Source organism: Anser anser (assembly GCF_964211835.1).
Source record: "Anser anser genome assembly, chromosome: 2".
Classification (NCBI taxonomy): domain Eukaryota; kingdom Metazoa; phylum Chordata; class Aves; order Anseriformes; family Anatidae; genus Anser; species Anser anser.
In genome coordinates, this window is record NC_139721.1 from 35,246,995 (window position 1) to 35,273,669 (window position 26,675).

Sequence of the window (26,675 nt, forward strand, 5' to 3'; positions counted from 1 at the left end):
AATCTAAATAGATATTAATAAAAACATGTGCGAACCAATTCTGTGTTTAGATGTTATCAAAATATAGTCAGGCATTGTTTTGTTTAACCTCATGTAATTTAGATTACAGCCTCGTGGAAAAGGGTCCACCTCTTTTTTAGTATCTGTGCATAGACTGCACAGTGAGGTTTCAGTCCAAGCCTGGATACCTGAAATAACAGGTCACAGATCTAAAGACTCCAGGCAATATATCCTGCCTTATGCTTTCCCTTTTCTTACTTTATTCCTAAACCACAAGTTTTCCACAGAACAATAGTTGGAGAGGATAACCGAGTTTAGACAAAGTGTTAAGAACTAGAGTCCCTTTTATCATCAGTCACATCTAGGAAAGGTCTTCTCTTTATTATCTTTACCAGCATTGTGTCACGGAGACACAGAACAGTCTCCCTGAGAAGGGAACAAATGCAATTTGCCAGATGGGATTCTGGGTTTTGTCCCAGTATGCATGTTTAGCAAACCTGCAGTTAAAGCTTCTTAATGAAATGAGCAGAATCATTGCGTACGATTGAAAGAATAGTTCAGGAAATGCTGTCATTTGGGGCTGGTCTCTGTTTCTGTGTGTGCACAGGTGCCTCTCCCCATGACAGATGTCTCTGGCAGCTCATGAAGCCTCACTGCAAGTTGATAGCATCCATTCTGCTGAAACAAGCAGGGCAGCTGTTTTTCACACATCCTGTGTGTCTACAACAGTAGGTGCATTGAAACTAAGCTGCTTTTCCAGTAGCCCACCTCATGAGCAGGACTTAACTAGCTCCAGTGTATAAATCCTGCTTTTTCTGACCAGTGCAGGTAACTCTGTGCTGTGCAGTGCAGTAACTCAGGGTTTACTGCTGTTTTCTTCTGGGGAAAGTAGGCAGCTTTCCAGTGTTAGAAAACAGGATTACAGTTCTTTGGTTTGGCTTAGTACTAGAAAAATATACACCTTCAAGAAAAAAATGATCTACTACTGTGAGAAGCATTCACAGAAATGTGTTATAAATGTGCTATATAGTAGATCATACATGATGAAATGGGGTTACATACATATGTGATTTCATGTCCTTGGCATCTGTAGTCCTTCACTAGTTTCCCATCATTAAAAGAGGAATGAGCAATGGCCGAAGACTGAAAGTAATACAGATGAAAACATGAACCTCTTAAAAAGGCCTGATAATGAGCTTTTGGAAACAGAGCTAATGGGTAATTTTGTCTATTACATGTTCTAGAGAAGATAAAAAAAATCTCTTTGTGTGCATGGCATTTGCTGTAAACAACAACAAAAAAGCAAATACCCATAATAAACCATACAGCGATTTGTTGAGGTACAAGAAGTGATGAAAGCTGGAGATACACAGCTTGCATTCATTTGTAGCTTGTTATTCATTTGAGCATATTTGCTTTGCATATCTGCGAATGTAAGGCTTCTTCCAAGCAAAACAAAAATGTCTCTAAGAGTAAATTTTCAGTGGTCACAGTTCAGTTTCCAGTTTCATACTTCTAACTATTTTCATGGCTGATTTCAGTCACTTTCATTCTTCAGCTGATTTCCTATCCTGCGTGTCATGGTAATATTCAGCAGTGCAGCTCAAGTTGGCTACGTAAGGTACCAGAAAGCTGCCCCAAACCCATCTACTGCTGAGAAGGCTTTGATGTGAAGGAGGGGTAAGAGGCCAGAAGAATGCATTTCACAGGATGGGAAAGGCTGGAGAGGGGAACCCGAGCTGTGCCTTTCCCAGCAGCCTGAGATGCCCCCATTCTGTGCATGTGCAGGGTGACGGAGCCCTGCTGGAAGCCAGGGCATCCTCACGAGGGCCCCTGGGCAGGCTGGGAACCCCTGCTTTTCCCAGATATTTATCATCTGGGACATCCAGCTCAGCAAGCTGCCAAGGAGCTTGTGAAACTCCAAAAATGCTGCCTCTCTTGTTTCTGTGAAAAATGTCTGTCACATCGTTGCTGAAATCAGTATGTTCCCGAGAAATGTTTTGGTGATTTGGGTGTTTTCCATCAGAGAGAAGGTTCTGTTGAGAGATTACTGGAAAAGTCTGCATGGCGGTCTACGGCATGTTACTGCATATCGCCTTCTGAAATCCAACATTATATAATGAGACAGGTTTCAGCTGATAGCTGAGAAGGCGACAGAACCAATATCAGTCCTGGATATTTAATTTCCTGCTCAGGCTGCAACTTGTTTCTAAAACTGTACCTTGTTTGTTTATGGTACAAGAAAGAAAAGGCTTTGGTTAGCATCCAACTAGACCATAAAGTGCAAAGTAGCTCCAAGAGCTAAATTTGTGAACCTGATTTGTGTGATCAGTAGACAAGTCAATAAATATTTGAGAGCTACTTAGTAACATTTGATCAGCTGCAAAAGTGCACAGCTGGAAGGACAAGCATATTCAGCAAAAGCAAATAGTGGTGTATAAATACATTAAAAATGAGTCAAGTGGAAGCCACCGAGCAGCAGTTATAATGCTTAGTGTCACTAATAATGGGAGGTGAGGTGACAGATGACATGGATGACAGGCGTTGTGTGTAGAGTGGCTCCTCAGCCAAGTCTCTGAGCTATTCGGGTGTAGAAGGTGGGAGCAGAACATCCCTTATCATCCATGGGGTTGCTGGGAAACAATACGTCTGATGCTTGCTGTTTACCTTTACAGCAGTTCTGCTTGAGTGTTGCAGATGTGAAGGTGAGCAAACAGCAGCCCTCACAGGGCTCCAAAACGGTGCCAGTCTGAGCGTGCGCACAGCATCTCGGGGATGCAGCCATGAAAACAGTCCACATTCCTCTTCAGCTCCTGCCTGGCAGAGGGGGTGCCAACATTCCCGAGATGCCTGCTGATCTGTTTAGAGCAGCCACTTGAGCAAGCTCGGAATGGCAGTGGCCTCTCTGTGGCACCACTGAGCAGTACTGAGAGCAGGGCAAACAAGGCAGCACAGTTAATTCAATATCACGCCGCAGTGCCGGCTGTGGAGATGCTGTGCATACCAACGTAATTCCCAGGGCAAGATTTTTGTTTATGGTGCACATGCAAATACCCATGCCCTAATGGATCTCAGTACCTAGCTCACACCTACAATCTATCTGTTTTTGTGGATTCTCAAGGAGCCAAACTGTCATTTGTTCTCAGAAATTCACGTCTTCAGGACTGGGCTGCACACTAACCACGGGAAGATGTAGGGTGGTGCCTGTGGCTCCATTCACCACGCAAATGTAAGAAGATGAAGGTTACATGCATCTCCTGGGGTTGGGGATTTTCATATATATATATTCTAGCCCCTGGGAAAAGCCTTCAAGTCTCACTCCTGCAGCCTCTCTTCATCATGTTCAACCTTGTAGGGATTACTTCCATATTCATTGGAAATTGGGTTTTCCTATCTTCTTAGTAGACTACTAGATAAATGATGTAATGGAGGACACTCTTAGCTTCCAGTTTTGAAGAAAAGGTCAGCCAGTTTAAATATATCAGCCAGGAAGAGGAAGGAGTGACAGCCCTGTGTTACGGAGCTAAGCAGAGCCAGCATCCTGAGAGAGGATCCAGAAACTGTGGATCAAGGCCAGGGTGACTGTAGCTGTGAGCTGTGGCATCCTGCAGCTCTAAACACGGGGGAAACATGGCACACGGAGTATTCAGAGTAACCTTTCAAAGTAAGCTAATAGCACAGCGAAGGGTTCTGGTACCATTTCTGTGATAAAAACCATGACTGAAAAATATCCAAAACTGCATTCCCAAAGCACCAGCTTTTTTCACTGTTCAGATACCAAGAGCTCTGGATTTGAAGAGTCCCAGAACCATGCCGATGAAAGTGCTGGCTCTTACACAAAAACTCTTAAATCTCAGAGATTTGTACAGTTATGTTTTCTTGAGGACTACTGCAGTAAAATAAGCCATGGTTTGTATCTTGGCCAGAGTTCTCCAAGTGCTCAAGCACAGGTTCTTATACATTTTATGATCTGAGGCAAGGAGGTGCCAATATTTAAGTTGCTGCGATTCAAAGATGGGATGGACGCATTTGAAATAATTCTAAATCCAGAAGGGATGGATGTGTTTTTCCTAATGATACCAATTTGATAAGCATTGGCCACTGTGTTGAACAGTTATTGTGGAGAAGATAGGGACTGCCTGATAGACTGTTTTTGCTAGGAAGTCAGAAAATTCATTGCTGCAAAAGGAGGTGAGTTGCTCACCTTCTGCTTGGTAGCCTCTAACCAACAATTTAGTTCGAGGAAATCTGACCCTGAACTCCTGATGTCCACAAGAGCACCATAATTATTGCATAGTTCAGTCTTCCGACACAGGGCTGCCCTCCATTTTGTGGGATTGAAGCTATTTTACAGCAATGGATGCAGGGGAAGAGGGAGAAGAAAAAAAAAAAAAGATGAACGGATAGAGATACAGAAGAAGGAGTAAGCCAGCAAAGAATCTGATTTTAAAACCTGCTGAAAGGAGATTTCCTTTGGAAGAAGTGACTTTGGATCTTGGTCCCTGCTCTAGGTTTTGCTTATAGAGGTGGCAGTAAAGAGTCACTGATGAGGAGACATGAACAGGATTAAGATCAGGTTCAGTTTCAGCAGGAGGGATGGGAAGAGACTCCATTTTGGAGCTTGCTGATAAAAATAATATCAGTAAGTGTGAACCCCTTCAAGTTGGGGAGGCCCTCGAACCCCAGTGTTCCCACCTCCGTTAATGACAGAGTCAATGAAGAAGAGGAAGCTTCCTCCTCTACTTCAGAGGAGTATTATCTGTTACAAGTCCATGAAGTACAGTGTAACTGGAGAATGCTATCAGCACAAAGGGGCAGCTTTTTGCTCTGTGTGTAGGAGTTGTCAGTGAGCACCCATATTCCCATAAAATATCAGGGCATGGGGCGCTTTCCCCCACTTGTGTGTGGGAGTTTGGACACCTGAATTACGGAGTTCAGCTGGCTGAGTCCAGGTTCAGCTCCATCACTGAGAAGAGCTATTGTGAAGAAAGCTGGAAGTGAGGGCCTGCCCCGAATTTTTTGGGTTTGCTGTGTGATCACTGGGCTGAGTCTGCCTCGTCTCTGACTCTGGACCCAATTCTGATCTGCTCTTGCCACCAGTCTCACTCCCAGTTCACCTTCCCTTGCAGAGCAGCCAGGGAGCCAGCTACGTTGCCTCATTTCCATGTTCTGAATTTTTGGAGATCTTCAGAAGTGTCAGCTGTCCTCATTCTTTAGAGAACCTGCCTTTCTGCCTTTGGTACCTGGATGGACTAAAAACTTCCAGGTTTAGATAATACAAACTACAGTCCCTAAAGTAAGTGGTTTGAAACTGGCCCTCTGTCTTCAGAAGGGCTTAGGTTTTGCAAATATCACAGTGCATAACATTTGGGTACTTTGAGGCCCCAAATAGCATTTACAGGCCTAGAGGACAGCTGAGATAGAAGGTAAGATGCGCGCTAAACAGTAAACACCAGAAAAAAGTGCTGTTTAAGCATCACAGGAAACTACAGTTTGCAGTTTCTGAAAGCATAATAAAATCATGGTTTTCCTCAATAACAAGGAAAGCTTCAAGTGAAAACCAGTATCAGCTGCTTTTCAGTTCTCATTTGTTTGGAATAGCCTTGTGCAGTGAAGAGGGAGTATGGGTGCAGAATTCTGGAACCTTGATTTCGTTAAACAGAAATGTATTTAGGAAATAAAAGGTAGGCTCCCCAGCCTCAGCCAAGGCTGTCATTTGAAAGTAGATTGGTATGAATAAGATCATTCAGGTAACTTTTCCACTGCCTTAATGCCTTCGTGTTGCTGGCAGTATTTTGAAACCAGATGAAATTCCAAATGAGACGCAGAAAATTGAATCAGCAATAAACCACCCTGCAGATGCTTGCTTTTCCACTTCTTAAATTAATTTAGCATCCTGAAACAAGACGGAGAGCATGGTAAGTGTAGTAAAAATAGGTATAAATATAATACAGTCTATTTAAAAGTTCATGCCTGTTATATTTTGGCTGCATAATGACAGCAGAAAATAACTTGCATTTCATGGTGTGTCTGCATATATATCTGAGCAGATTAGTTATTTTCCTTTTGGTACTTGAGCTAGCTATGTTCAGTAATAGTACAGATGAAAGGCAATAATTTGTGTCTGTACCTTGAGATACCTTCCAACACAATACCCTCTGGTATTATGCAGGAGTAATACTTTTAGTAAGTAAATTTACTTACTAAAAGTAAATGGCTTTTCAAAACTATTATTTGACAGAAACGTACAGTTTGATCATCACCTATTTCCTCATTAATAAGGAGGTTCTAGATAATACAGACTGGACACCTTACTCCCTCTGATATCAGCTCTATTTACGCTGGGCCCAGTTGTGCCAGTCTGTTTTCAACATGGGAGGAAACAAACTAGCATCCATTTTATCTTTCTTTAACTTTTATTTTAACTTCATTAGTCTATGACCGGAATTTGTATATACAGTTATGTAGGTGGTTTTAGTATTTTCTTTCAGTGAGGTTGACTCTGTGTCTGCTAATGCTTTTCCTCCTTTGCTTTGTACTCCAAGCCCTCACTATATCCAGGAGTATATCCTGGTCTTTGTTTTGGGGCAGGGTGTAACTGGGTGACTCTTTCAGTGCTTATGCCTAGAGCTGGTGCTTTACAAATGACCTGAGAGTTGATTTAGGCAGGACTGAAGTGATGTGGTAGGCAAGGCAGCAGCTGGGTGAGTTGGTTACTGTCCATCTTCATCAACCTGAGTCAAAACTTCTGGCTGTGACAGCCTGTAGTCAGTTGTAAGCAGAGCTGATTTCTTTCTACAAGAAGCAAAGAGAAGCATTTAATCAGTGAGTTTTTTTTTCCATCTCGTTCTGATGAAGAGTCTATGATCTTACAGATATGGAATCTACCATTACTGAGGCCTTTGCCATGTCTGGATTGAGCCACAGTGGTACAACTGGTAAAGCAGAGCCACGGGATAAATCTCCATTCCAGCCATGAGCTGCACACGAGAACTTAGTGGTTCTGAGCATACAACCAAACCCTTCACGGGAGGACTTAGAAAGTTGGTCTTGGCAAGATATTGGGAAAAAATCCAAGGAGGTGGAGTAGTGGTTCTTTTACAGACATTTAGTAAAACACAGTACCCCTCCAGATTTAGAGTGATTTCTGTGTTTTATATTATTGATACATGTATCAGTAATGCAAACATTAAATTTTCTGAACAGTTGTTAGTATGCGGGAGGAGATTCCTCTTAGTTCATATAATGCTTATATCTTGCATATGGGGCCTTCATTAGTAATCAACAGCAAATTGCTGCAGATTATGGTGGGCACACAAAGTAGTGGCATCTTAACTCTAAAAGAAAAATCAGGAAAAAGATACAACTCTTACCCAGGCAAAAACATAAAAGTTTTATACTTTGGGATTATTTTTGTATTGTGTTTTCAGTTGATGGCAGAGATGCCTGGGGCATTCTTCTATATTGTTTAAATCACGTACATGACCCAGAGTTAATGCAGCCTTTCATTAATGATCAAGTGCTAGTTCCAGAGTCAATGGCTAGGATACTTTCTCCCTCTGAACAGCAGGATGCTGGTTCTTGCCCTACTATCATGCTCTATTTCCTTTCTTCAGTCCCACTCTTGCCATGGCCCACAGGAATCTGACTGGGAGCTGTAACGTGAACTGCGGATGTAAGATTCATGAGTACGAGCCTGTCTGTGGATCAGATGGAATAACATATTTTAATCCTTGCCTAGCTGGCTGCATCAATGGTGGAAACCATAGCACAGGGGTAAGTCCTTCACCCACCCATCCACATACAACCTGCAAATAGCGAGTAGCCCCTCAGGGCTGGAGCAGATCAAAGACCGCTCTGTTTCTAGAGCAAACATCCCCCCTCTCGAAGCATACAGTCTTTTCACAAGTTCCTTGATGTTACTTCTAAAAGCAGTTGGTATTTTTGTTGTTGTTGTTCCCTCTTTGAATGGAAGGAAGAACTCAACTCTTCAGGTAGTTGGAAATGTTTTAAACTCCCGTTTAAATTTAATTATGGCCTGTTTAAAGCCACTGGTGTTTGTGCCAATCTTGTCATAAATAAAGACTGCCTATTTATTCTGCTCTTGTAAAATAACTTTGCCATTCTCATGTCCTTCTTGAGACCTCTTCCAGGCTAAGTGATTATACTTAAATTCAAGTAACCAGAAATTAAAATATGTTAATAATCCACTTTCTTTCTTAGAAATACATTGCCTGTTACAGCCCGGTCTTCCTGTCTTCTGGACTGGGGAAAGGCATCCTGCTGGTGAAATCACAGCATGGAAATTTGGCAGTTTCCTGAAGTGGGCACAAGATAACATTGAAAGATACAATCTGACCTTACAAGCAACAGAGCAGTATGGTTATGCTCATTTCATACAAATGCAAACTCTTAAATTCTTCTGTTACAGAACTGTCTTAAAAAAGCATTAAGAAAGACAGGAAGTAAGGTAAACATTGATTTTCTGAGGACGTAATTGTACTTACCAGAAAGCTTATTTATAATGTATCAGTCTCCTGATTTGCAGTTGTGAGCCAGCGTGTGAACTGGAGGATGGTGGTTCCAGCACTGCCCTTTATTAGGTTTGACTGGATCCATTCAGTTTGAATGGATATTCATTCCATAAATGAAGGTTCCTACATAGATTCAGCTTGGAACAGACTAGTTTCCTTTATATATTTTTTTAAAGTATCTATCTGTTTTTTAGTAGAAAATTGCTTTTAAAAGCCTGTGAACCTTTAATGTTAACCTGTGGTTAACTTTCAGTGTCTATATAAATCTTATTTGTGCTTTACTGCATTGAGACACAGGTTTGATCTTTGCTACATCTCGCCTGATATCAAACTGGCACTAATAATTCATTTAGTAGGAGGTACTTTGGTAGTATGCACTCTTCAGTACAAATTTTGAAGCACGCTATTTCCTACTATGGTTTAAAAAAAAGATCCTTCATGGCCTGAAGTTTTAACTCGGTAGCTAAAGGTGAATAGAATGAATAGGAAAATATACTTCTTGATTAAATAATGCTTTATGTAGGGTACTTTTAGAAGCAACAAATGTAAGTTTGAGTCACTCTATAACACATAAAATGCTGATAGTGTATAACATTTGGATTTAAGCTTATAGCATATAGTATTTTCAAAATAAACCACTTATAAATTGAAAGCAGGAGAAAGGATGCCTAGGTGCAGTTCAGAACTGGTAATGTACACATTCCTGTACTCTAGCATTTCAGTTTGTGGTAGTTTTACTCGAGTGGGCATCCAAGCTCCACCACAACCGCTCTCTCACTCCCCCTCCTCAAAGAGGAATGGGGAGAAAATACGATGAAAAGGGCTCAAGGGTTGAGGTAAGGACGAGGAGATCGCGCAGTAATTATCGTGATGGGCAGAACAGACTCAGAGTAGGGAGATAGTAAGATTTATTACCTATTACTAACAAGCTAGAGAAGTGAGAAACAAAGGAAAGAAACCAAAAGCACCTTCCCCCCCATCCACCCTCTTCTACCTCCTCCCCCTGAGCGGCACGGGGGAATGGGGGTTATGGTCAGCCCATAGCGCTTCTTCTCCGCTGCTCCTTCTCGGTCACTCTCGTCCCTTGTGCTGTGGGGTCCCCCCCGCGGGATGCAGTCCTTGCTGAACTGGTCTGGCGTGGGCTGCCCACAGGCAGCAGCTCTTCAAGAACTGCTCCAGATATGGGTCCATACCACGGGGTCCATCCCTCAGGAGCAAACTGCTCCAACCTGGGTCCCCCACGGGCAGCAGCTCCTGCCAGGTCACCTGTTCCTGCGTGGGCTCCTCTCCACGGGCTACAGGTCCGGCCCGGGATCTGCTCCAGCAGGGGTCTTCCACAGGCCGCAGCCTCTGTCGGTGCAGATCCACCTGCTCCACCATGGTACTCCATGGGCTGCAGGGGGACAGCCTGCTTCACCATGGTCCTCACCACAGGCCGCAGGGGACTTCTGCTCTGGCACCTGGAGCACCTCTCCCCCTCCTTCTTCACTGACCTTGGCGCCTGCAAGGCTGTTCCTCACTCCTCTCACTCTCCCAGCTGCTGTGTGGTGCAGCTTTTTTTTTTTTTTTTTCCCTGTCTTAAATCTGCTCTCACAGAGGCACAAAACAACATCGGTTATTGGCTCAGCTCTGGTCAGCAGTGGGGCCCTTACCAAACATGGGGCAGCTTCTAGATCCTTCTCACAGAAGCCACTCCTACGGCCCCCTGCTACCAAAACCTTGCCACATAAACTCACTACAGAGTTGCATAAGACCTCTGTCTCATTTAGTGCACAGACTTGTTTCCTCTGCTGATGAAGCAAGATTTTCTGTAGGGTGCCTATTTTGAAGCAATAAGAAGATTAAGGTGAGGACTGTAGGAAGAAAGCAAATACTTGTGATATTAGACAATGGAGTGCTGCCTTGGGAAACTGAATTCTGTCATTGCTTCTATTCCTAAACACTACTGGGCTGGTCATTTAAACCAAACTTCTCCCAATTGCCCATTAATTTAGTATTCTTCATATTCTGGATAGTGGACATGAGCAATAAACATAAGTGTCATTTGCAGAAGCAGTGAGTGCCTAAATCTGTAACTGAAGGCAGAAAGAGTTCTGTTTAGGCAGAAAAAGCTGTGAATATAATGAAAAATATTCTGAAAAAAAAGGGATCATGGTTGTCTCAAATTTGCCACCCACATTTCCAAAACTTTTGATCTGCAAAATAGGGATAACAACTTCAGTGCCTCATAACTGTTTTGAAGATAAATTACACCTTTTTGAAAATGTTAAGCTGTAATGATGAGCGTGATAGAAAAATCCATATGAAATATGAGCCATTCTGTCTTTGTAGTGGAACATGATTAGTGTGAGGAAAAAATACTTGAAGCCACATTTTGAAAATTGGAGGTAAACTGCTGGATAAATACTCATTAAGAAATTCAGCTAAATCCCATGGAAAATGAATGTACAGCAATGTTATAACACAACTGCATACATAGGCATAAATTAAAGTTGACAGGCAACCCTAATTTGGATATTTCCTGATGTCTGAGTGCTTAAATTTGCAATATTAAGATGGTCTTGTAATGTAGCTTTTGTGCACGTGTGGTCCTACATTTTATGAACGTGAACATAAAAGCCAAAAGTTCCTTCCTCTAACATCACACGGGCCCTGATCTGTTTCTTCTCTAACACTGGAATATTCTCATCTACTGCACACCCCTTTGCCATTAGAAAACAGTAGTAGAATAAATATGATGGGAAGCTATTTCTGACATAGACTTTCCTCACCTTGCTCAGATCACAGTCCCCTTTGCCTGTGAAATGCCAGTTTGCTACACAATCTTTTCATACTAATTTCAGCCTCTTTGCCCAGTCAGGAATCCCTCATTTCCTCCAGTGTAACTGTTTAAGTCCCTTGTTCTCTGTTTTTGCTCCTGTCTACATCCCATCCATATCTACATCCAGCTGAAAGTTTCTGGGCTCCAAGTGTGCAGTGCAGCTTTTTGTTCTTTAGCGGAGTCTGGTAGGTTTCCACTGAGATAGCAGAAGACACCTCTTGAAGATGAAGGCTGACAGCCTGCCAAATTCCAGAATATGGCATTGTCAGTACTGCTTAAAAAGTGTTTCCTCACAGTTTTCGTAAAAAAAATAGAAACATTCTTTTCTTCCAGTCTCCCTGTCAGAAATGATTGAATGTTTTTGGCAAAATTTTCCAAAAATGTCCCAGATTTTTTTTTTTGTTAATATAACTGTCAGCCTAAATGGTGGGAGTCATAAGCAATGGCAGTCCTATCATGGGAAGTTTGGGCTGCCTTTGAAAACCCTTGGAGTGGCGGCCTTGGTTGTACCTGGAGTAGTAATGCTAGAGGCAGAAGATGGAGAAGATGAGAAGACTGCATGGGACATACCGCGTTCCTGTGTAATGTTTGTCTTCTACAAGTTTTTCAGGTGGAAATGTTCTTTGTTTCCCTTTCCCAGGTAAGAAATTACACGGAATGTGCCTGTGTCCAAAGCCGCCAGGTTATCACCCCACCGACAGTGGGCCAGCGCAGTCAGCTCAGACTGGTTATCGTCAAAACCTACCTGAACGAAAATGGCTATGCTGTTTCTGGGAAGTGCGATCGAACCTGCAACACGCTCATCCCATTCCTGATATTTCTTTTCATAGTGACCCTTATAACAGCGTGTGCCCAGCCATCAGCAATCATAGTGACACTCAGGTAAGAGCTCAGTGTATTTTTGCTGTGCCTGCTCTCACCAGTGTCTGTCAGAGAGGCTGGAGCAATGCAGCCTAACTCCTTCAAGCTTATGTATCCTTAAAAAGAGAAGAGAATAGGGATGAAATGGATAGGGTGAAACTTGCTTGCATTTAGAATATGTAACATGATAATGCACTTTAGGAAACAAATGTCCAGGGATTTCCAGACAATATAAAGAGAGAACAAATAAAAACATAACATAAGAAAAATACAACTCTTAAAGAAATTTTCAGCCTTCTTAGAACAATGGTTTGGATTTTAAAATGCAATTGAAAAAAGGTAATATTTGAATCATTCATAGTTCAAATGAGAGGAAGTTTTAAACTGGTCCTTTTCTGTTTCTTTGAATTGTTAATTTCTGCCACATGCCTGTTTTTGAATCTTCCCTTTTTTCTTCCTAATAATTTTGAACTTTAAGTGCTGTACTGTAGTAGTGTTGTCACCGTGGTCATATAAGGGTAGAGAACAACGTGGTCTTTGTAAGGAAAGGTAGTGTCATTTATTTGTCCATTCAAAGAAAAATGTTCAGGCTTTTGATTTGGCTCTTCCCAGCTCTGGCAGCTGGTCTGATAAACATTACCATTCCCTATAACATCTTTGCCCATTTAAAATGCAACCTCTGTGCATGAACTTCAGTCATTTTTAAAGAAAGTTGAGCTGAAGAAACAGCATATGGACAATTACTAAAACAAATTTGTATTTGTATAATGCCATTGTTAAAGAACAGCAGGAAGAATTAGAGGGAAAAAAGGTAACTCAGTTGTTCAATAGGACTTAAAAAGCACACTCGTAGGTATCAGTTCTACTGGTAGCAGGAGGCCAAAGAGAATGGTTTGAAGGTATTGATTTGGTTTGGACTATAAAGTTGGAGAGCTCTTAGAGTTTATGAAGTGAGTTCATTCTGAATGGAGATGAGCTGGAAGATGCTCTTCAGAAGCACACTCAAAACGATCCAGCTGCAAATGGGCATTCACTCTCTGGGACCATTTTAGAGCTTGTTTGAAGCAGAAAGCCTACAAAGCCTGAAATGCACGTAGTGTAGACATCAGGTCTCCAGCACAAGCCGTTTTGCTCTATAAATCTTCTCTTGAGCTGCATTAACTGCTTACATAGAGTTGCCTTTTGGCCTGTTTTTATATATGATCTTTCTCAAAATTCAGCTTTATTAAACCAGCCTAGGGCCTTTTCTTTCTGTGAGAATGCTCCTCCCTACCACATGGAATTTTCTTCTTGTAGTGTTATCTTTATATCTTCACCCTGATATTTTAAGACAATTGACATTCTGATGCGGCTCACAGTTAGCTCCCTATTAAAAATAATAATCACAAATCTTTTTAGTAGCTCATGGAGCCTTAGAAAAAACATGAGACAGATGAGAACCTGGCTGTTCTCTCCTTAGGCTCAGCCATCAACCTGGCTCTGAAAACTGCTGGCAAGTGTCTGTGTCCTATCCTCAGCGAGGATAAATGCTTTCTTGCTGTCATTTTTGCAGCCCAAGTGGCTAAAGTTTGTGTATGCAGGAGCCTGTTGCTGACACACAAAAAAAGTGTATTGTGTCACAGCAAAAAAAGTGTATTGTGTCACAGCAGAGTTTGTCTTCCAGTTTGATTTACAAAATATCCACAAAATTGGTAAAGGATCACTGATGGGATTGTAATGTCAAACATTCAAGAGCTGGCACATCAATTGCTCTGTGCACAGCACTGTTATCATTTGAATACTTCTGACCTTATCCCTTCTGTCTCCAACTTTTCCACCTGCACAATGGGAACAGTAATAAAACATTGTCATTGTACTGCAATTATGGAAAGTAAACTACAACCATGAACACAAGTACTGTGGAGAGCCTCACAGTGCATAAAGGAAATCTTCAGCAAAATTTTGTAATGTTCAGCAAAAAATAGAATGGCCTCCACAATGGAACAGTGATGCTAACTGTCTCAAAGCACATACTGTGCACAGTGTGTCCATCCAAGATTTGTGGCCCAAGTTAGTTCTCTGATTTCTCATTTTCTAAGTGCTTGACTTGAAAAGCTTGACCTTTCAGCTGCACCTCTTTGACTGTAATCTTTCTGCCTGTTTTTTATCCTATATTACAATGTCACTACAAGCTGCCTATCTTAATTTCAGACCTCTAGATTAAGATTTGAAAATAGTTTTTAAATCAGAAGAAAATTCATTATTTTCTAAAATTGTTTGCTATGGCACTGTGGAATATCACTACTTTATATTTAGTCCTTTGAAATCTTGACATTTTCCTTTGAAACTATTGGAAGAAATCTCATATTGCTTGTGTTGAAAAAGAACGGTGTTTAGACAGTCTGTTTGGATGTTTCTACTGATATTTCCCCTAATGTATCTCCAAAGTGCTTATGGAAACAGAAATCTGTTAAATTCAGAAGCTGAGTCCAGCTTTCAGCAGCCTAACTATCCACTAATTATAATTCGTGTGAAGAATAAAAGGGCAAACAAAACAAGAAGTTAGATGAAATAATAGGAAACTGTTATGAGAAGTCACAAACATTTTAGATGGATTTTCCAATTTCCTTAATAGTTTTGGATCAGATTCTTCAGGCCTTACATAGGTAAAGAAAAATTCTAAAACAGAATTGAGATTTTGATTGAACAGGGATAGGAGACGTTAGTTTTTTTTTTTTTCTAGCAATAAAAATTAACAATATTAGAAGCTAAACAGAAGAAATTTAGATGAGGATTTATTATAGCTCAGCAAAAAAAAGCCGGGAGATGAAGGCAGAACATACCACAATGGTTATCTGTTATCGACTGTTTCTTCAAGGGAGTTTTCTTTTTGCCTGCTAGGTCTGTGGAAGATGGGGAACGGCCCTTTGCACTAGGAATGCAGTTTGTTTTATTACGTACTCTTGGTAAGTCGTGCAGTTACTAAGCTTCCAGATAAACCACAATGTTCCCAAAAGGCTTGCCATATTTGGCTTAAATATAACATAAAAGAACTAAAATTCCATAAATACACCATTAATTGCCTGACTAATTGTATTAGGAACCTAAAATTAATAGCTTCTGAAAATGTTGTAGTTGAGTATGTATTTCATATATATCTATATATTTATTTATTATTACTGACTTCCCAGAACAACATTTTTGTCCCAGAAAGAGATTTCTTTTTACAGTTTCAATTTGTATTTAAGAATCATTCCAGAAGAAAAGAAGAGATTTGTCAAAATAGTCGTTCCCCATGAAATGATTCAGTTTTTGACAAGTTAATGATTTCTTCTGACAAACATTTATTGGTAACTTCTTGATCTGGTTAGATAATACAACAAAACCAATATCAGTCTTTTAAATAGTGTTTGTAGAAGGAGAATGTATTCAGAATTTCTCCTCTCCCACACATAATATTACGTATTCAAGGACAAAAACAAGGGTTACTTGGAAAAGAAAACGAAATACCACTTGTCACCATGTGAATCTACTCAATGTATTAATACAGTTACTATATATCACTTGAAATGTTTTTTTTTTGTTTGTTTGTTATTGTTTTAGAAACACACTGTTGTTGCTTTCAGAAATAGGAGTAGGTCTTTGCTTTTTCAAAATAAGAATCAAACGTTACCTAATGTCTGATTTCAAATACTGTGTGCAGTTTTGGGCACCACAGTATAAGAAAGATATAAAACTGTTAGAGAGTGTCCAAAGGAGGACAACTAGGATGGTAAAGAATCTAGAGGGCAAGATGTCTGAGGAGTGGCTGACGTCCCTTGGTTTGCTCAGCCCCGAGCAGAGCAGGCTGAGGGGAGGCCTCATGGCGGCCTGCAGCTCCCTCACGAGGGGAGCGGAGGGGCAGGCGCTGAGCTCTGCTCCCTGGGGACAGCGACAGGACCCGAGGGAACGGCATGGGGCTGGGACAGGGGAGGGTCAGGCTGGGTGTTAGGGAAAGGTTCTGCACCCAGAGGGTGGTCGGGCACTGGGACAGGCTCCCCAGGGCAGTGGTCACAGCACCGAGCCTGATGGAGTTCGAGAAGCATTTGGACAACGCTCTCAGACACATGGTCTGATTTTTTTTTGGGTGGTCCTTTAGGGGACCCAGGAGTTGGACTCCATGATCCTTGTGGGTCCCTTCCAACTCGGATATTCTATGAATCAAAATTTTTCAAAGCAAAAAGAAAGCAAGTTAAAAGTGTTTTACATGAAGTGATTTCTTTCAAGGTCTTGAACTTCTAAAATCCTGCCTAACAGGTAGTCCAGGTGTTCAGCTACAGCCAAACATGTATAGAACAAGCAATGACTATTCTAAGAGAGAACAAGAGGGGAACCCCATCTAGCTGCATCTGGTCAGTAAGGCAGCGGTTGTCTCTGAGGCAGGCCCTTTCTGACTCGTCTTAAAGGTGTCATATTTTCAGGGAAAGTAGGGTATATAAGGGTCTGGCTGCAGTTGTAGCAGCTTTAGAAGTTTACTTCTGTTTCTGAGGAAAATCTCTTCAAAAGAAAATTTGAAATTTTCGTGGTCTTTTCACTTCCATCTTTCTTCAGGAAGATAAACTTTTTGCAATTTTGGGGAGTTTCTCTCCTTAATCTAAAGCAGCAACCCCCACTCATGCAACTCATGCAAAGCAGCAACCCCCCTAACTCATGGATAATGGGTGTTCAACAAGTAACACTCTGGAGATAACCTTGTTTTGTTCCTCTGCTGATTTTATTTCCTGAGAGCAATACTGGAGTCTCTTTTGCGGGACACGTAGTTCATGAAGAGCTGTCTGGGGACCGCAGACTGGAGCAGTAACTATAGTAAGGTGTTGCTGCCTTGTCTTCTTTGCTTACACTGTCACATGTGAGAAGTATTTCATGTGTGGGATAGGTAGTGGTGGTGGTAAGAATAGCAGGGTCAAAATCTCAAAACGTCTTGACCTACGCCTGTTTGGCTTAGATATATAGTTTCTTAAGAGGTCTTCCGCTGTACGCTAACACATATTAATTCTGTCGCTATTTTTATTTCAGCTTACATTCCCACTCCAATTTATTTTGGGGCTGTTATTGATACCACATGCATGCTTTGGCAACAGGACTGTGGCGTACAAGGATCTTGCTGGGAATACGATGTCACCTCATTTCGTTTTGTCTACTTTGGACTGGCCGCTGCTCTCAAATTTGTGGGATTCTTTTTTATTTTTCTGGCCTGGTACTCCATTAAGTGTAAAGAAGAGCAACTGCAGAGACAGAGGTGGAGGGCTTCGCCGGTGAACACTGTGAGTGAGATGGTTGGCCAAGCTGGACTCCAACAAAACTATGCACGGACTAGATCCTGCCCTACCTTCAATTCTCGAGGAGACATTGGTGTGGCACAAGGAATGAACTGCGTAGCACAGACATACCCTGGCCCTTTTTCAGAAGCAATAAATTCCTCAAATGAAAATGCATTGGAAGAAGTCACTGCTGAGATATAGACCCCTGGCTTGGTAATGTAATGTTTAGTTTTGTTGGTTGACTTAATTACGGCGCCTTGTAAAACACCTGTGCCTTCTATTTTTAATCTAAATGTAACACATGATAAAACCAACAAAGCTTAATGCAAACAACCATAGTATGTTCCTGAGGGCTGGATACCTCAAACCAACCCAAGTTCTTATTTCTCCCTTCCTGACAATGGAGTTTTAAAAATTGTGTTTGTAATTATTTCAGATGTGTCCATTAAATGTCCATGCTCTGATCTAATATCAATGTAAGGGTGAGGTATTATGAACAACAAAAGTCAGTGAAAGAGTGACAAAAACTCATATTGTTGATGTCTAGATGTCACAAAAATGCTTAAATGTATCATCAGCTTCACATCTGCAAATTGTATTTTTAAGAGATGAGTAATTACTGTGAGTTCTGCTACAAAGCACAACTAAACTTATTTAAACTATGCAACTTACTTGGATAATTGTATGTGCAGCAAATTAAGTTTAAAGTTTGCTTTTAAAGACATCATTGCGACTCAATTTGAAAGGGGCTATTTTCAGACATAAGCATTAAAATAAAAAAGAACATAAGGTTTAAAGTACTGTTAATAACATGTTAAGCCATACAAAAGTTATGCATCAGGTAATGTTTGCAAATATTGAGACATAATATCTTTATCCTGTCAAAATGTATGTTAATTTTCATTTGATAGGACGCAGTCATTCTTCACAAAGTACACAGGCTAGGAAAGTATAATGCTTGGAGAAAAAAAAACACCTTCAGTATTAATTTGTAATAACACTGAGATGTAGGAATCATATGCACATACCAGACCAGGCGTGCATACTTCTGCAATGATATTGGCAGTTATTTGAGTGGCCGTTATTAGCACCGAATCCATACTTTTCCCGAAGAAGAAAATAACCAGTTATAGCTTGATAGGAAGTTCTTGGCAGCACTTCAGAAGTGCATGCCAGTCTAGTTCAGCCTTGGTGAAGAAACCTCCAGGGAGAGCTAATGGCCCTGTTTCATGTCTGTCTGGCTGTGTGGGACCTGGTGGGCCCCTCACAGCAGGGACCGGGGCCAAGGCAGCGCCACTTGCTGCAGGACGCAGCAGAGAAACTCTTCAAGGGGGCTGAGAGCACTTGGGCTGCCACCGTGCCTGGCATGAGGCTTTCCTCTCGACTGCTGGCACCTCTGCGGTGCTGTGCTCCCCACCAGCAGCATTTCTGCCCCACTTCTGCCTCTCCTGCTGCCTGGCATTGGGGCAGGCTGGTGGCACAGCCCTGGAAGTGGTAGTTGTATGGTTTGTCCCACATGCGGACAACTTGCCTCAGCTTCATTTAAAGCTTTCCATGAAGGCAAAGCATGGCTCTCCTCCACACTTCCAGAGAAGAGCTAAGAATAGAAATTGTCTGTAAGCACAGACCCACGGGATGTGAAGTGGCCTTTGCTTATTCCAAATTACTGTGGTGTGTTTTCTCCCCTGGAGATGCTGAGACTTTCTCATCAAATGTACTTAGCATTTCATATCTTACTCTGGAGGCTTTGTAGTGCCCTTCTTTTGATGTACTAATGATGTCTCAAAGGGCAGAGAATGATTTCAGGTGGACACCAGGAAGTCAAACCTGTACTTTACCCTACAGGGAAAGTCTTAGAAGTTTAGGAAATTAAAAGCACTCTTTTAAGAGGACTCAGTGATGGGCAGGTTTGGGTTTTGTCATGTGGGGAGCCTGCATGAAAATAAATAGAGAGCAGAACTTTGGGAATGTAAGAAGATTTTCTTCCTGGTTTAATTTTTAATTTACAACATGTAAGTTGATTGAATTTTATATGGAACCAAGTCCTGTTTCCCTTGAAATTAAAGGCAATACTCTTTTCGGTACCTGGGAAGAGTAGATTTCCCTCTCCTTCTCCTTTGCTGGTTGCCTTCCATCATCTCCTGTCTCTTCTTTACCAGCATATGGGCTTAACCACAGGGCTGGTTTCCCTGCTTGAAATGCTGGCTGCTTATTTCACAATGTCTCATTTATGTGACTTTATGTCCCATTTATGTGACTTGTAATGACTTCCACTCTCTGTGGCTGCAAACTCAGATGCTTCTACCCCAAAATACAGCATAGAGGAATATCATTTAAATCTATTCTGTACATACTAATAGTTTTTTAGGGTCAAGATTTTTTTTTTCTTTTGCAGCCACTGGGCACGATATATCCCTAGCCAGCTTGTGCCACCTGAGACATTAGCTTCTATACTTCTCATCCCGAGGAGTAAATTTCCTTGGCTCAAAGGTACAGGGTACATTTTTTTTATTTTTTTTTCCCGCACAGGGTATCAGAATAGATGTTAAAAATGTCTCCTTCTCTTACAGTCTTTAATGCTTCTTGCACTAAGGTATTCATGCCATGGCAAAATTTGAGGCAAAATAGTAGGACAAAATGTAATTGCAGCCCATCACCCATCCATTTTAATCACTTGCCCATTTTAATCAGTATGGGATGAGGTGAAGAGAGACAATCTTCAAATACCTCAGAAACAGAGCATTTAGGGAATCATAAAGGGGCTGGAGATGAATCATCTCTCCCGATTTACTCTATTTCATGCCTTGTGTGCACATCTTTTCCATACAAATAACAAGTGAGAGCAGATTAGGCTTGTAGGATTGTCAGGAGCTAACACTGATGACAGAGAATGAGGGTTATGTAAGTGACACATCTGCAACTGCTGCAGCTTCTGAGCTGATTTCAAAGGAATTCAGAGCTTGTCAGAACTGAGAACTTCTGTTTTTTAGGAAGTCCTGACACCTCAACTTCTAAAAACATTCATTTTTTTAAAAAAAGGTCTGAGAAATTGGAATGTAGAGGGAAAGATGCTCCCTTTGGAAATATTGAAAAACCTGTGTTTACATAACTTCTGTAGCCTTTTAATTTTCCTTTCAAAATTATATGCTTAACAAAAGTAACATCAACATTCTTTAGTATTTTTGATATAGATAACTGTGACAATATACTTCTACAAGATCATTTAATTAAATCAGCATCCTCTGAAAGAAACCAAACCCAGCCTCTGGCCAATTTTTGATTTGTTCCTGAAGGAGACTTTATTATGAGTAAGCTGTAACAGTCTAAAATAAGCCAATAAAGGCATGCAGGGTAAAAACAGTAACTCACTAGAGAAGTCAATTCCAGTATTGTCAACACTGACTGAAATATGGACTGAGACCTGCTGAGCAAACACTATTTTCTGAGGCTATCATTGCTGAAGGAAGCAGAGTTGTCATGAAACCGCCTGACCATGAAATGTAAAGTTCGAAAGTCATTTTGGTTTAATTTGTTGTAAGTTCTGCCCTCCTCCTCTCTACCCGCAAATGCTTTAAGTTTGGTTAGCAGCAAGCACAAGAAAAGGTAAGGCAGGGGTCCTGTTCAGCCACACGCTGCTGTTAGTAGGCAAAGTCTGCTACCTGCAGTTAACCAGCCAGGGATAAGATGGAGCAATGACAAACGGAGGTTAACTACGAGTCCCCAGGGAGGCTTCATGCTATCAGGACTGCCTAATTTCCTCTGCACCAGTTATTCCTGGTTTAGAGGAATACATGAATGATACATGAAAAAGTGACTGAAGAGATTATCCTCCCATCCTGGCTTAGCCTCCTGTTCATACGTGTTTCCTCAAAAAGGGGAAGATGTTAGAAAGGGAATAGCCATAGCCTTGGGCGCATATGAGCACAGTACCGTTAGGAGAGTAGTTTGTAGAGCTTCAGTTGTTGTGGTCTTGGCTGGAATAACTGGAGAGTGAATGCCCGTATTTCCAATACTAGTCAAAGCCCTGCATTTTTGGTCCTCTTTTCCTCATGAGCATACTGGATATAATATGGTATAATTTGGAACTGGTGTTTTGGAACTATCCTTTCAGTACAGTGTAAACAGCTACCAGAAATGAGTTGAATGTTATGGGGCAATTTATATTTAATTGGAAGCTTTCGGTTCTTTGTCCGGCCATTGTATCTTTGAAAATACGTGTAATAACATGCTGTTCTTCAGAACTTGCTGTTCTGTAAGTGAACTAGGGGCACAAATCTCCTCCTAGATATTAGAAATAAAAGTTTGAAAGCTCCTAAATTAATTACAAACACTTGAGTGTAGTGTTTTCAAAAATATATGCTTGCTTTTTTTTTTTTTTAAATATAGCTCATAAATTTATAGCATAACTATTTATTCATTATGGCTCTGATCCAGCAGAACACTTAAATACATTGTAAGTTTATATAGTTAAGTGATGCACTTAAAAATAATGCATGTATATAGGTGTTGGAGTGAATCCCATGTGCGTTCAGAAAGGGGTTCCTTTACCCAAGGAGTAATTTCCATGCTGAGATGTCTTTTTTTTTTTTTTTTTCCCATGGATTCAGTGATCATTTTCACCAGAATAGCACAAAGTAGCACTCAAGTACTTCCCCATGGCATTCATATGTGTCTGCTTATGTATCTGGCAATGAAGGAAGCTTTCATTTGCAAACATAAGACAGTTCTAAGTAGCAACATTTAGTGATACAAAACTGTAAAACTTTTTACTAGAATTCTAACTAGAAAAAGGAGGAGGAGGAGTGATCACACAGTGAGGGAAATTAATGTTCTGCACACAGAAGCAGAGGGCATCGTGAGCATGTCTACACCGGGCAGTAGAGTTAGCTAGCTCCAGAGCAAGAGGTACAAGTCAACTTGTCACCTAATGTCACCTAATCCAGCCAGAGATGGCTTGTGTCAGATCATCTCAGATAAGGGTCACTTCAACATTCAAAATATTTTGTGGACTTGCTCAAAGATATATTCTAGATCTGGATGACAAAACACACCATTCACGTGTTTTATGAATTTTGGCTGTAAATCTAGGTATTTTGTGTGGATACAGACTAAATAAGGGCATCTTTCTGGATGTAAAGCCAATTAAATCACTCAGTGCTGTAGGTTTGGACTGTGCCCTTTCACAGAATTTGGACCTAAAGGTTCAAATGACAGTTTTTCAGTATCCTACACAAATGGAAGAGAGCACTGTCTGCTCTGTGGAGCTCCAGTGAGCATGGCTGGGGAGAGGGGTCAGCACCTTCTGTACTGTTCTTGCAGATTTCTCCCCAAATTGCCTGAATTACTGCTGCCTTACTACACTTCCTGTGTGTATAATACCACAGCTCTTCATGGTGTTATATTGACATAAAACTGATGATAAATAGGTCCAAAGTGTCTTACTGCAATTTTGGAGCCAGATTCTCAGCCTCATCAGTCTGACAATGAGGCTGAAGAACCGGCCCAGTACCTTTGTGTTGGACCTTCACAAGCTGACACTTTAGCAAGTATATGCGGACTAAGTGACATAAAGCACTTGTTTAGTTTTTGTACTCTGATCATTGGTTAGTACTTCTGCTTTTGTAGATCAAAGACAAAATATTTCCTTAACACGTTTATCTTTGTCTCTTTTCTCAGTACTCTCTCTTTTATAACGGCATAGGAAATGTTATGCTGCATTGTCTGAGTTCCCACAGCTGAAGCCATCCAGCTGTGTCTGCTTTCCAGGGGTTTAAAACACCTGGAAACAGAGATTTACCTCAACTGCAATGCGAATTGGCATAGCTTTGAACAGAGTGTTTGCCAGTTGTAGATTAAACCTGTATCAACATATTTCAGGTTTTTCACATTGGACTTGGTTTTAGAGAGATTTTTATCCTTCAGATTGTTTAGAAAACACAGTTGACATCACAATGGTAGATTAATTCTTTGGTATGGAATTAAGTTTTTTTTTCATATATAACATTTTATTTTACATATAACACTTGGAAAAGGTAAACATTGTCACAGAGTAGAAATGGGAGCCTTCACTGTGGAGAAAACATATGGCCAAAATTCATGTGATTCTTCTTCTTTACTTTGGTACTGAATACGTGTTATTGCACTAATGCATGCTATCACATGGTATCCTTTCCCAGAGTATGCTACATAAAGTAAGGAGGACAGCTAGCAATATCCATATCCAATATCTGTAACCAGATGTAGTTAACAACCATAATCTTTAGCATAAACCCATGAGTCTCCAACCCTTCAGATAAACTATTTTCTTTTGACTTAATCTAGCCTTTTAAACACAGGTCTAGCTCTGCAAGTGCAAAGTAGCTCCAAACTTTTCCTGGTTTCAATAAAATAGATGCTTATTTATTCAGGTTCCATTCTACTCTTCTAATGATTACTTTATCCATTGTGTATACTGTATTTTCTTATTTTTTTCCTGTCTCAAATTAGCTGTCACAATGTTATTCCGTAACAACATTTTTTTCATGATATAGAATAGGTGAAGAGCTGTGGAATTCATGAAGGGCTACTAAAAGCATCCAAAACATTGGTCAGCTCAAGGAAAAGTGAGCTTGATAATCTTTGGGCTAAACAACACTGTGGTGCTAATAGGTACTGAAGTATTTTATGATGTATTCACTATGACTTAAATGACATATTCAAGACGTCAGTTGTGCAACTGCATGTGTTTTTATTCTTAAAGTCTGGAACTGCTCCAGCAAAGACAGTGTTTATAGTTCCTAGTGGTCCAATTTTGCCTAGCTCTTCTGTGGGAAAGTCACTTTAGGAGGCAGTATAGGATTTGACTCAGCACTAATGGCTAATGTAGAAGTTATACAGACCACAGAAATCTCATGTAGGATGTATTCATCCTTCTGTAGAGTGTTACTTTATTTAGTGGCTTTGCTTATGCAGAGACTGAAAATAAATGCTATGGGAATGGCAGGAAATGCTGGAACCTCTTAACCAAGCAACGTTAGTAAGAGTTTGAATTAAATTGAGGATTCAGATCTGAAATATTAATGTTCTTCCATGAAATACCAGAAAGAGAGGGGTGGAATAAAAACAAGTTCTAGTTGCAGCAATGGAAAAAGGCCAAATCTGGCCAATTTTTAAGGGAGCTTGTATTTAAAACATTTTTTTTTTTTTGGTTGTTGTATCTTTGAGGCAATATTTTGCCTTTCTATTTTGAATTCTGAAAGGTAATTATTTTGTGTTACTGTGTCTGGACTGCTCATTACGAGGAGGCATTTGTGTCCTAAATAGCACTAAGAGGTACACCTCAGACTGGTAGGTCAGAAATTTTACCTCTTTTAACAAAGGTACTTTTGAAAACATAAGGGGAAATGTTGAAGCAAATAGTTGTACAAAATAATCCTGAATTGTTTCTGTACAAAGAAGAAAAACCAACAAACAAAAGAATGTGGAGTCACTGTGATCCATGATTCAGTGAAGGCTTTCCTCCTAACAGACCTGCTCTTTTCTCCACTTGAGCAAATGGGAGTTTTGCCCTCCGCTGCAGTGCATACCTCTACCAAATGATTTAAGCAGAACAGCAACAAAATAATCTGGGTAGCATGTTAGGAGCATGGAGTGGGCACACTGCCTGTAAGTGTTTAGTTTTTATTTTTTAAAAAAACTAATTATTAAGCAAATGTGTAGAGTATTAAGGAAATTTGTAGAGTATGTCTGACTGTATGAGTGTGTGGGTGCTGTGCTGTGGTAAAAAGAGACTAATTGGTTATGCTTTTTTTTCTTTTTTTTTTTTTTCATACTTTAGGCTCCTGTATGGGGGGATTTTTAATTGATATTTATTTCTCAGCAGAGCTTAGAATAATTTTAAAGCTGTGTAACTCATTGTTTCATGAAATCTGTTGTCAGCATCTGTTGTAAACATGTGTTTACAAAACAAACTCTTGAATACTTGATATTTGGAAATAAAAAAATAGCATATCAAGTGTGTTTGATTTATTTATGACAAAAAAAAAAAAAGGTACCTGCATCAGTGTGCAATCAGTCTGGATAAGGTGATGAAGTATTTACTTTTTTAGTGCTTAGTCAGACAAAACCAAAGCTTTCCACTTTCCATTTCCTCTACCACTAAATTTGATTTATATTGGTTACATGAAAAGAAATACAAGTTTGTTTGAACTAGATATCAACAGAGTTGGAAAAACACATAGGGTACAAGTCTGTGTGCATCTACGCTGCTCAATAGAGGCCCAGGGCATGAACCCAGGGATGAGACTCCTGATTTCTGCACTGTGTAGTGCTTATTTCACTCCATGGCTCTGGTTTGGACCACGCCAACAGCCTGCCTCCACGTGGTTTGTGGGGTAGGGCTGTGCCACAGACAGATCCCAAATGTCAGAAGTGGTTGAGACAGGGTTGGTCTTCTCGTTCCTCTCAACAGTGTGTGCAACAGGGACCCGCATGTCCTCATGCAACACCTCAGGCCTGCAGCACACACCACAGTACCACACCATAGAAGCAACACACCCTTGTAGTGCTGTGTACGTTTAAAAATGAAACAAATGGAAAATGTATTTTGGGTCCCCAGACCCAAAGTCAGCAGAGCCAAGAGAAGCCCCAGGTCTAAGTTCTTCATAATGTGGCTGTGGCCCACCTGGTCTAGCAGTGTGTATATGAGCTAGATCATACTATTTGGGTTTGGAGCAAGGCCTTTCACTTTCTGCGCTCACTTTTATTTGTAAGCATAGATATATCCATAAATGAAAATTCTGTCCCAGGGCAGCCTGGTTTTCAAGATCAAAGAACAGTTGAAGTTGAGAGTATTTTTCTAGACATGCTTCATTACTGAGCCTTTACGCCAAAAGTATTTCGACCTGTATTGCATTTTTCATGGCTGGGTAAGCTGTGACTTCTTTCTTGTGAAACAACAGCATTGACCAAAGGAAACTTTGCTGCCACCTGGCAGCTGAATTTGCATTGATTCAGAACACGGCTTGGCTTTGTGAAGCATCTAAGTGCACTTGGTTTGTGACCTGTCAGAAACTGCAGTGGTGTGCACAGTACCGCATGTTCGAGCCCTCAGGCAGCTTCAGCGAACGTGTGCAACCAGCGAGGAGGAGCTGCTGTTTCACAGACCGGAGGACAAACCTGTGGGGCCCAGGTCTTGTCTGA

At 40.8% G+C, this 26,675-nt stretch overlaps 1 protein-coding gene across 2 annotated transcripts in view; it reads left to right on the forward strand.

Moving 5' to 3' along the window:
- SLCO5A1 (solute carrier organic anion transporter family member 5A1) overlaps nucleotides 1–25,488 on the forward strand; it is an 81,473-nt gene extending 55,985 nt beyond the window's left edge. For both annotated transcript variants that reach the window (XM_083823003.1, XM_083823004.1), the window contains 4 exons: nucleotides 7,617–7,776; nucleotides 11,996–12,237; nucleotides 15,097–15,161; nucleotides 17,251–25,488. In XM_083823003.1, coding sequence (XP_083679129.1) covers nucleotides 7,617–7,776; nucleotides 11,996–12,237; nucleotides 15,097–15,161; nucleotides 17,251–17,696 — 913 coding nt within the window. In that variant the 3' untranslated portion in view covers nucleotides 17,697–25,488. The remainder of the gene's footprint in view (nucleotides 1–7,616; nucleotides 7,777–11,995; nucleotides 12,238–15,096; nucleotides 15,162–17,250) is intronic.
- Nucleotides 25,489–26,675: the final 1,187 nt, after the last annotated feature.